This window comes from Plecotus auritus (assembly GCF_963455305.1).
Source record: "Plecotus auritus genome assembly, chromosome: X".
NCBI classification, from domain to species: domain Eukaryota; kingdom Metazoa; phylum Chordata; class Mammalia; order Chiroptera; family Vespertilionidae; genus Plecotus; species Plecotus auritus.
This window is the reverse complement of record NC_137784.1, coordinates 130,565,363-130,576,491: the sequence shown is the minus strand read 5'-3', so window position 1 is coordinate 130,576,491 and position 11,129 is coordinate 130,565,363. Positions and strand designations below refer to the sequence as shown.

The following is an 11,129-nucleotide window of genomic DNA, read 5'->3' as shown; positions in this document are numbered from 1 at the left end:
TATAAGGAGCAGCTGTTCAGTGGGCTAGAGTATGCCAGGTTCTGCAGGGTGTCAAGGTGAAGACCCTGAGGAAGGACTGACAACCCAGGACCCCAAAGCAGAGATGGATCCAGTGCCTGAACTTGGATATTTCCTGTCCTCTGCCTGGGCAGAGTGGGTGTCCTCTGGAGGTATAAGCCTTGGACTAAGGAGTGTGGCTTCAGGTCAGCAGATGGTAGCCTTGGCCTGCAGGATGCATTCTCTGGTTAAGAAAAGGGATAGATCTAGGCCCTGCCAGGGGTAATATTGTATACCTAAGTTCATTGAGGGAATTCCTACCACAGACAGAGGGGGCTCAATAAAGTCTGCCCCTGTCATCCTTTTCATCCCTGAAATCCCACAGGTGATGTACCCTCAGTATTGAGGGAGATGAGTCCTTTTTGTGAGCATCAACTTCAGATAAGTAGAGGTGGCCACATCTGGTCAGTAGAGAAAGGAGTCCCAGTATCTGCCATATCTCTAGAAAAAGACCATCTGGGAGGGTGGAAGGTATGAAGGTTCACTGACCTTAAAAGAGAAGGTACCACAAAGTGTCCAGCTTGCTATGTTCTCATATCCAGGAGGACCCTGTCAGGGATGCCTGGATGTGGCAACCTCCCACTATTGTCACAGTGTTTGGGATGGGGGATTTGGGGTATGTGAGGACCTGGGTCTGAGAGAAATGTGAGGTCAAGGGAGGGAAGTGTCTCACGATCTCCCAGGTGACAATGTGCTGACCCTTTGTGAAACCTGGATGTGCACTCTCTTCATAGAAAGGGAAGGATGACACAAAGTCCAGGTGGCCCCTGTTCTCAGACCTGAAAGAAGCACATTGTCCCTAAATTGACATGCTTCTTTCTATCATGGGCAGAAAAGTGGGGAATCATCAAGGAGGTGAGGTCTTGATGGGAGAGACCAAGTGTTCCAGGTGGGAGGCCTGGGAGAAGGGCAGGTCCTGGCAGGAGTAAAAATGAATCACCTACGGGGGACTGGGGAACTCAACCAGGAGAGCCCTGTCTCTGCTACTAGCCTTTTGTGATGTTGGCAGGGGTATGGGTGATTTGGGGCACAGATATGAAGCTGCCTCACTTTGTCCTGCAGTCTCTTAGGGAGGTGAGGATCTTGGTCTGAGAGGACATCAGGTCATTTGAGGAAGTACTCATGTTCAACTGAGAGCAGAGTCCTACGTCCTGCCAAGAGTCAAGGTGAGGTCCCTAAAGGTGGAGGGAGTGTAGCCCAATCTTCAGAACGAAGTGGGGGCCCCCCAAAAATCTGGCTTGTCCCTATTGTCAGCTCTGAAAACCCTGGGCAGGGCTGTCAGGTTAAGCCCCTCCCCATTTTCAGATCCAAGGACCCATGGAGGACACATCCTTGCTCTAATGGTCTGGACTCAGGCTAGCTGAGGCAGGAACCCAGGCCTTGGCATGGGTCATGGTGAGGAATGAGGGGGCCCTTCACACTAAGACACCTGGAACCCATGGATTATGGCCACACATTGTTGTCCTTTGATGACTACTATAAGCCCTGGACAGGTGCTACAAAATATGGGAACCACTCACATACTTCTGTTAAGTTTTAAGGATGCATGTTCTTGTTGCAAGAGTTTGGTCTCAGGCCAGTGGGGCATGGGGGTGGAGGAAGCAGACCCTGAGTGGGCACAGAAGGATCCTCCCCCCCAAAAAAGGAAGATATTTCATAGCACCCCACCCCACACTACCCTACTATCAGACCCAGAATTAAACTGTGCCAGTTTTTTATTTCCACCTTCAGGAAATTAGGGGACAGGCTGGCCAGCAGGAGAGACCCCTGAGACCTAAGAGCATTCTTATAGAGTAGCCCTAAAATTCTTCATTCTCAGAGCTGCCAAGGGTATGTTTCTCAGCTGAGGATACTCATGTATCCAAAACCTGTCGCAGGTGCAGTTATTCGGGGATGAGGAGGACTTGATTGTGTCTGCCTCCTTATCTTTGTCCCTCTCTGCCTTGTTCCCACACAGCCTAGAGCAGGTGTGTGCTGCTGAGACACCAAGTCTTTCCAGAGCCCTCCAGTTTCTGACTCTGTGCTCCTGCCATGGCAGCCCCTGCATGGAGCCAATCTGAAGATGAGGGCTTCAGCAGCCAAAATGAACAGGAGACAAGCAGCAGAGAGGACTCTGAAGATTCTGAGTCATCACTCCACGATGCCCTATATTTGAAGATGACTGAACTGGTGGAGTTTCTACTCCTGAAGTATCATGCAAAGCAGCCAACTACTAAGGCAGAAATGCTGAGTAGGGTCATCAAAGAGCACCAGGATCACTTCCCTGAGATCTTCAGCCTAGCCTCTGAGTTCATGCAGCTCATCTTTGGTATTGATGTGAAGGAAGTAGACCCCAGCAACCTTACCTATGTCCTGGTCACCACTCTGGGGCTCACATATGATGGGATGGTGTCAAATGGGCAGTCCATGCCCAACACTGGCCTCCTGGTCATGCTCCTGAGATTGATCCTTGCAGAGGGCGACTGTGCCCCTGAGGAGAATGTCTGGGAAGCACTGAATGTTATGGGTGTGCATGATGGGAAGGAGCATTGGATCTATGGGGAGCCCAGGGAGCTCCTCACCAAAGTTTGGGTTCAGGAAGAGTACCTTGAGTACCAGCAGGTGCCCAACAGTGATCCTGCACGGTACCAGTTCCTCTGGGGCTCCAGGGCCCATGCTGAGACCACCAAGTCGAAAGTCCTCGAGACTTTTCTCAGGGATTATAGAAGGGATCCCAATTTTGTCTCATACCTGTCTGAAGAGGCTATGAGTGATGAGGAAGAGGGGGCTTGAGCCAAGTTACACCCAGGAATCTTTCAGGCCCCTGTCTGGCAGCTTCTCATGCTAGACATGATGTGAGGCCAATTCTTTACTCTGTATTTGAGAAGAGGATAGTCAACATTCTAGGTAGTAAGGCCCAGGGCTATTTGGGGGAATAAGCGCTGTAGCATCTTTGGGTTCCTGTGATGATTTAGAAAATTTTCCTTGTTTTCTGTAGAATTTTTCAAATGTTGTTCCTTTTCATAGAAGGTTTTATATACTTCAGTTTGTGAATGACATTTACCATACATGTATTTGTACTATCCAGTTCAAAAGTAAAAGTTTTGCTATTGTGTAATACAAAATGGGACACCTTTCAGCGTACTTTGTGATTCTGAACTAGATAACATGGCATTAGAATGACATTTTCTTGGAAATGTGAAAGAACTTGAAGGAGAAAGTGAGACAGCTCTCAGGGTGAAGCTGGCACAACCCAAGGTACTGAGTTTGACAGTGGTGTGGTGTGGGGTCAGGGACTGTTGGGTTTACTATGTTCTGGGGTGGATGGTCCCCTTTCTGGTCACTCAGAGCCCTCACCTTTTCTTTGGCTGGACTTGGGCCCCACCCTTCTGTTGGCCTGAGGCAAAACTCTCAGAATAAGACCACACATTCCTGAGACTGAATAGAAGAAAGCGAGGGGGCCTACATCTGGCCCTTATACTCCCAGTGGTTCTGGGATGGGATGACATCTGGGTCTTCACCAGGACCCCTACCAGGGCTGCAGTTCTTGCTTCAGCTGACCTGACTTCAGACCCTCAGACCAAGACCCTCTGGTCCCTGAGACTACCAATCTGGAAAGGAGGAGGGCCTCAGCCTGACAGCCCTGCCTGGGGTTTTCAGGACTGACAATAGGGACTGGCCAGACTTCCTTGGAATCCCCTTTGTTCTCAGGGTTGGACTACACTCACTCTTCCTTTGGGGGCACTCACTTTGACTCTTAGCAGGACCTGGGACTCTGCTGTTAGCAGATATGCTTACTCAGTTGACTTGAATTGCCATCTCAGACCAAGGTCCACCCTCCCTGAGAGCCCCGAGAGAAGAGCTCCAAGGTCAAAAAAGGCTGGCAGCAGGGACTGGGCCCTCTATCCTAGGGTGGGGTTCTAATTCTTCCTGTAAGTTACTCATCTTTACTCCTGCCAAGGCCTGCCCTTCCTCCTAGCACCCAACATAGGATAGTTGACTTCTCCCCCTTAGACCAAGACCTCACCTCCCTGAGGACTCCCTACCTTCCCACCCATGACAGAAAAGGTCGTGCCACTTAGGGTCACTAGTAACTATTCCTTTCAGGGCTGAGGACAGATGACAACTGGACTCTGGGTCGTCCTTTCGTTTCAGATAAGAGGTGAGAAGAACATTAAGGTTTCATGAAGGGCCTGCATCTTGACATCTGGCTGATCCTGGGACACCTCCTTCTGCTGACCTCACCTTTCCCCTCAGACCAAGGTCCTCAGATCCCTAAGATCCCCCATCCCCAGCCACATGGCAGTCATGGGAGCATGCCACACCCATTCATCCCTGCCTGGATCCTCCCAGGCCTGAGAACAAGGCAAGCTGGACTCTGCAAGGTCCCTTATCTTTTTGGCTGGTGGAACCTTCATACTCTCCACCCTCCCTTTCTTGAGACCTTGAGACCTAGCAAATCCTGGGACTCCTTTCTCTGCTTACCAGATGTGGCTGCTTCTGCTGACCTGAAATTGCCCCTCAGAACAAGGCCTTACCTCCCTGAGAGACCAAGGCAGAGTTGAGGGTGCATCACCTGCAACCACCCATACCTGGAGACTTCAAGGATGACAAGAGCAGGCCAATTTGAGTGGGCTCCCTATGTCTGGGGTGGGGCTATGCTAAGTTCTCCATCAGGGTACTGGGACCCTACCAACTGCTGATTTGCTGTCACACTCCTCATCCTAAGGCCTTTACATCCTGAAGGCCCCCAAAGCAGAAGTCAGGAATCATCTCATCTAGTTATCCTGTTCTTGGGCCTTCAGAGACTGAAAGCAGGGTCATAGAATCCATCTCTGATTTGGTATCTTAGGTCCTCAGTCCTCCCTCAGGGTCCTCATCTAGACTTTCTGCAGGACCTGGGCCTGCCCCCCATGTGGTGATTTGAAGCCCTGATCCTTACATGAAGTTCCCAGTCTCTCTTAGACCTGGATGCAAAAGTCAGGAAAGACCACATGTGATTAATAGCTCCAAGGGGTCTCTCAGGGCTGACAGTAGGGGTGGGCTTCTGTTGGGTCACTTACATTATGGGGTTCAGGGTACCCTCAGTCTTGCCTCAGCATCCTCCTCTTGACTCAGAAGTTGGGATCCTCCCCTCTGCTGCCTGAGGTCCTGCTCCTTATACCAAACTCCCAGACTCTTTCAGACCCAGATGTGAAAGTCAGGACACACTGCCTGTGGAACTTCCCAAAACTGACTGTTCTGGGGTCCAGCATCCTTTTGGCCTTCCTCAGGGTCCTATCCTTGATCCTAGCATGACCTGAGATTCTCTTCTGCTGCCTGAGGTCCTACTCCTTATACCAAACTCACAGAGTCTCCCAGACCTGGATGCAGAAGTCAGGAAATGTCATATGTATTCATTCTCCCTTAAGGCCTGCCAGAATTGGCTCTGTTTGGGGGTGCAAGATTCTCATTCTTCCTCAAGATCATAAACTTGATTCCACACCACGCCTCTGCCCTTACTTGAGACCTTATTCTTTTCACCAAGTACCCAGTCTCTCTCAGACCCAGATGCGGAAGCCAAGAGATGCTGCACCTGGTCATTGATCATGGGGCCTCCCGTGGCTGATGGCAGGGGCACACTTTGGTGGGGTCCCCTTTGTTGCGAGCCCTGGGTTCCCTTACCTTTCCTTAGGATCCTCACGTTAACTCTGGCAGTTCATGGGCCTTCCCTCTGCTGCCTGAAGCCCTGCTCCTTATACCAAATCACCAGATGCAGAAGTCAGGAAACACCATGTGTGGCCATCCTGCCTTCTTGGCCTCCTAGACATAACTGTCCCTTTGTTGTCCCTCATGGTCTTTACATTGAACCCTAGTAGGTTTTAGAACCTCTTCCTGTTGATCCAAGGCACTCAGACCAAGGCCCTCATTGTTAAGTCTGAGAACATCGCATCAGGCCACTAAGCCTGGGGATTCCCAGGGCTCCCACTAGGGCCTGAAATAGATTCCAAGGGGACCTCCCTCTGTTCCTCACCCTGATTCCAGGCAGAGTCTGGGCCCCACCAGTGCTGACCTGAAATTGCTTCCCTCACAACTTGTCCTCGACTCCCCATTCTCTAAGGAGGTGGGTGAAGGGTGCAGTAAATAGCTCTCAGTAAGACACCCCACTGCGGACTCTCAGTGCTGACAGCAGGGCCACCCTGGGTCCTGGGTCCTCAGTCCTCCCTCAGGGTCATACCTGCACTCTCTGCAGCACTGGGCTCCTTACCTCCATGGACATGAAGCTGGCCTCCCAGACGCGGCCTAACCTCTCTCAGACTTTTGAGGTGGAAGTCAGTGAAGGTCATATCTGGACAGCATTTCTGCCCCCACCCCAGGGCTGACAGTAAGGATGGAGATAGGTTTCATGGGTGCTGAAATAGTCCCCACTCTGGTACTCATCTTTATCTTGTAAGACCTAAGTCCCTGCCTTCTGTTAACCTGAGTCTGTGACCAAGGCTGTGGCTCCACCATTTCCCTGAAAAAGTGGAGGGGACTTGGGTGTTCAGTCTGAGAGTCCTCCTGGGATTCCCCAGAACTGACAGTAGTACCCAGAGTTGGATTCTGTAGTGCCTTCTGTTCTAGAGTGAGTAGATCCTTCAGTCCTCACTCAAGAGAGGGCCTCAAAATCCTTGCAGAGATTGCTGCAAGTACCAGGACAGATGCTGCAGGGGGCACTGATGCGCCCAGGGTGTGGGGGAGGGTCACAGAAGTCCTCCCCCACTTTCCATAGCCTCCCTTCACCAGCCTGGCTGAGACTTTGGAAAACATCTGTTTTTAAGGTTTCATTTTTTGTTTGTTTGTTTTTATTGATTTAAGAGAGGAAAAGAGAGATAGAAACATCAATGATGAGAGGGAATCACGGATTGGCTGCCTCCTGCACGCCCCACACTGGGGACCACGGTTGCAACCCAGGCATGTGCCCTTGATCAGAATCGAACCCAGGACCCTTCGGTCCTCAGGCTGGTGTTTTATCCACTAAGCCAAACCAGATAGGGCTAAAGGTTTCATTTTTGTACTGAAGATGCTGAAGAACAGAAGGAATTTGAGGAGGTCCTGTGGGTTTGTGGTTGTCTGTCTTTGCTTGTCATTGAAGGAGTTTTTGATCACTTTTTGATCTTTATTCATAGTAAGTAATACATTTTACATCTCTACCTAGTGTATTTTAGAATATATTTGTGTATATATAATTTCATGAAATACTACCTACCTTTACTATCTGTGGTTCACTAGTTATTCTATTTCTATTCCATTCTTTACATTAGATTAAAATCATAATTTTTTGACAGACTCATCCTCACCCACTGAGGTGGTTTCAGATGGCTATTTATAGACTCCAGGGTATCTCAATCAATGGTACTTTTCTGCTAATCTGGTATTATCCCAGGGATACTAGCATATGTAGTCTGGTATAGCTCAGCCCTGAGAGACCCCTTGGAGCTATTAATCAGATTTGTGCAATGAAGCAGGAAAGAAGTTTAAACATGTCCCCCTACCCACCCTGTTGTCTGCATCTATGCAAACTACAGCCCCTCCCTATGCCCTTACTCCCCATGTTTCTATCCCAAACACAAGTCTTCAGTCTCCACAAGACAGCTCACCAGTCTTCAGTCTCTCCCAGGCTTTCTCATGGTTCATTATTTAGATTATGTTGTTGATTTCCCCACCTGCTTCCTTCTATAGTTTTCCAGGTTTGATTTGGGGAGCAGAAGCCATCAGTCTGAGCATGGTTGTGATCTTGACAGTTACAGGTAAGGCACTAAATCTGTAAATCATTTAAGCAGAATCAACATGTTTACAATACTCTGGTCCCCATCAATGAATATGATATACTGTTCTATTTATTTAGGTCTTCTTTTACCTAAATCTATCAGTAAGCTTGCATATTTAGATATATTTATACAGATATATAAAGGTATATACCCATACATGCAATATGGTATACATATATACAATATTAAAGATATATCCAAAATAATATATCTTATGTGTGTCACATATGTATAATATACACTGAGTGGCCAGATTATTATGATCTCTGAACGCATAATAATCTGGCCACTCAGTGTATATCCTATATAATAAAAGGCTAATATGCAAATTGTCCCCTCTACCAGGAATTCAACCAGCAGGCAGGCCGGCCAACTGCCCATGTCCCCTCCCCCTGGCCACGCTGGCCGGACCCCCCACCCATGCACAAATTCATACACCAGGCCTCTAATATATATTATTAGAGGTTTCCCTCTGCATTCAGAGATCATAATAATCTGGCCACTCAGTGTACATTATTATCTATAAAGTAGTTATATAGTTTTACATAGTTACATAGATCTTATACAGTTTTGACAGACTTCTTCATCAGTAATTTTCAGATATTGTTGCTGTTGTGAATGGGTTATTTTATATTACATGTTCTCATTAGTTACTGAATTAGTGGCAGAACTTTTTATTTTGCTATAGTAATCTTTCATATACTATCTGAAGTCTCATTCACTTGACTATCCCATGTGCCGACTATACCTTTGAATTTTCAAAATAGATGATCAGATTGTGATCAAACACTATCTCTTTATTTTCAATATTCATACATCTTATTTATGTGACATCCACAGCTCTGGCTTTGTCTTCCAATACAGTTATGAATGGAAGAGGTGAGAATAAACATTTATGTGTAGTTCCTGATTTTAATAGGGTTGCTGCTAACATTTTACATTTAAGTATGCTTAATGTCTATTTTAGGAAATGAAAGTTCCTCTAATCTTAGTTTGCTAAAACTTTGAACTATCAAGTCATTTTGGATTTCATTAAAAGACTTTTTCTTTATTCATTGACCTGATCAAATGATTTTTATTTCCTCTAATTTGTTAATGTAGGGAATTACAATTGAAAGTAGTTTACAATGTTAAATCATATTTTTATTTCTCAGACACAGACTGTTCATTTAATTCTCTGCTCCACTGAATATGCTAATAGTCATCCGAAAAATTCCAAGTGGCATCCTACAATATAGCTGACCAGTACTCTTAAAAACTGTCAAAATCATAAAAAAATAAGGAATGTCTGTGAAATTGTCACAGCCAATAGTATCCTAAGAAGGCTTGATGACTAAATGAAATGTGGAATTCTACATGGGATCCTGAATCAGAAAAGGACATGAGATAAAAACTAAAGAAATCTGAGTCATGTGTGGACTTTTGTTAATAACCCTGTAACAATATTAGTTGTGACAAGTGTACCATAATATAGCATGTTAATAATAGAGGAAGCTGAATGTGGAGCATATGGGAACTCTGTACAATCTTTGCAAAAATTTGTGTAAGTCAAAAACTATTCTAAAATAAAAAGTTTATTTGAAAATTTAAAAAGGGAAAATTTAGCCAATTAGATAAATGATACGTATGAAAAAACCTATAGCAAAACATCAAACTTATATGAAGAAAAGTTGAAAGCTTTTAACTTTAAATTGGGAACTAGACAAGGATAACTGCTTCCACCAATTCTATTCAATATTTTTTATAAAAATACTAGCCAGTGCAGTAATGGAAACAGAAAAAATAAAATATATAGAGATCAGAAAACAAGAAACTGAGATGCCACAATAGATGGTTAGATTGTGTATGAAGAAAATTCAAAAGAGCTAAAGTTAAACTATTGACTCAATGAAAGTGTATATAAAGATTGCTGACTTTAACACCGATATACAACTTTGTTTCAACGGCAATAAATAGTATGAAAACAAAAGTAAACAAAATGTAATCTGTAACTAATCATACCAAAATATCAAGTAAGACTAATTCTGGCCAAATAACATTTAAGAACTTCGTGGAAAAATGGATAAATGCTACTTAGATAAATTAATAATGTTTGACATAAATATAAAATATAATATAATCATGAATGTGAAGATTCAATATTGTAAACATGTTAGTTCTTTCTAAAATTAATCTATAGATTGATTGCAATAGCAATAAAAACCTCAAAAGGCTTTGTGGGTAAATATGTGTATTTATGTACATTTGTATATGAAACATGACACAATGATTCTAAAATTTAAATGGACATAAATTGGGCCAAGGCTCTCTTGAGATATTAGAAAATAAGACAAGTTATGTTACTAGATAAGAACTGTTAAAATACTATAGTACTTAAATTTGTGGTGTGAATTCAGGGGTTAACAAATAGACCAATGGAACTGCATAGAGCCCTGAAATAGACATGCTTATATATGGACCCTTGGAAAGGACAGTATTTTAGGAATGACAGTGAAATAATTGGTGTCTATATAGAAAACAAAATGCAACTGGAACCCTCCTGTTATTATACAAATATCAACTGCAGAGGAGTTAAATACTTACTTTTTAAATTGTTATAAAAATGTTCAGCCATACATATAAGTATACAGAATAGTAAAACGAACCTTCATATATTCTATCATCTAGAGCAGCGATTTTCAACTATTTTCATCTCATGGCACACCTAAAGTAACTACTAAAATTCTGTGGTTGAAAATCACCAATCTAGAGAGCTAGCAGCCTGGGTCAAGTAGAGCATGGATAATGCTGAAAAGGAAAGGACTATGGTAAAAGAGGCTTGGGACATTGGTCAGATTAGTAACAAAAAGGGTGAAGATTATATGAATTGAGGAGTATAGGAAATGGTAGCTCCTTCTGCCCCCTTATCTCCAATATTGATGTCCTTATTACCTCATGGGCCTTTGTTTTCAAAGAGCAGGACATTGTACTTAGCCATGGCTTGGGAGAAAGATACCTGGGCCAAGGATCTGTTCATTTTGTCTCTCACTGCACCCATCTTTCTGCTGACCTCTGGAGCTCTTGAGAGTATGTTTTGACATACCCATAGATGTATGACTTGACAGCATGATTTCAGAGACTCATAACAAGGGGATGTTTTGCTCTGATGAAGGTGTCCTGTAGATCCTGCTGTCTTGTAGAAAATCCTTTATGTATACCCCCACTACTGGGGCTTGGGTTACTTAATGAAACAACAGAGGGGTCTCTTTACTTCTTGAGGTCAGGGGTGCTTTAAATGGTGAGAGGATAGGAATCACAGAATGA

The 11,129-nt window shown here is 44.7% G+C and overlaps 1 protein-coding gene across 1 annotated transcript; it reads left to right on the top strand.

Annotated features, from left to right (window-relative positions):
• Positions 1-2,088: 2,088 nt before the first annotated feature.
• Positions 2,089-2,829, top strand: LOC308240285 (melanoma-associated antigen 10-like; the record flags this gene model as incomplete). The annotated part of the gene is made up of 1 exon (XM_080653177.1): positions 2,089-2,829. One exon carries the CDS (start codon positions 2,089-2,091, stop codon positions 2,827-2,829), a length of 741 nt encoding a protein of 246 aa, XP_080509303.1.
• Between the last annotated feature and the right edge of the window lie 8,300 nt (positions 2,830-11,129).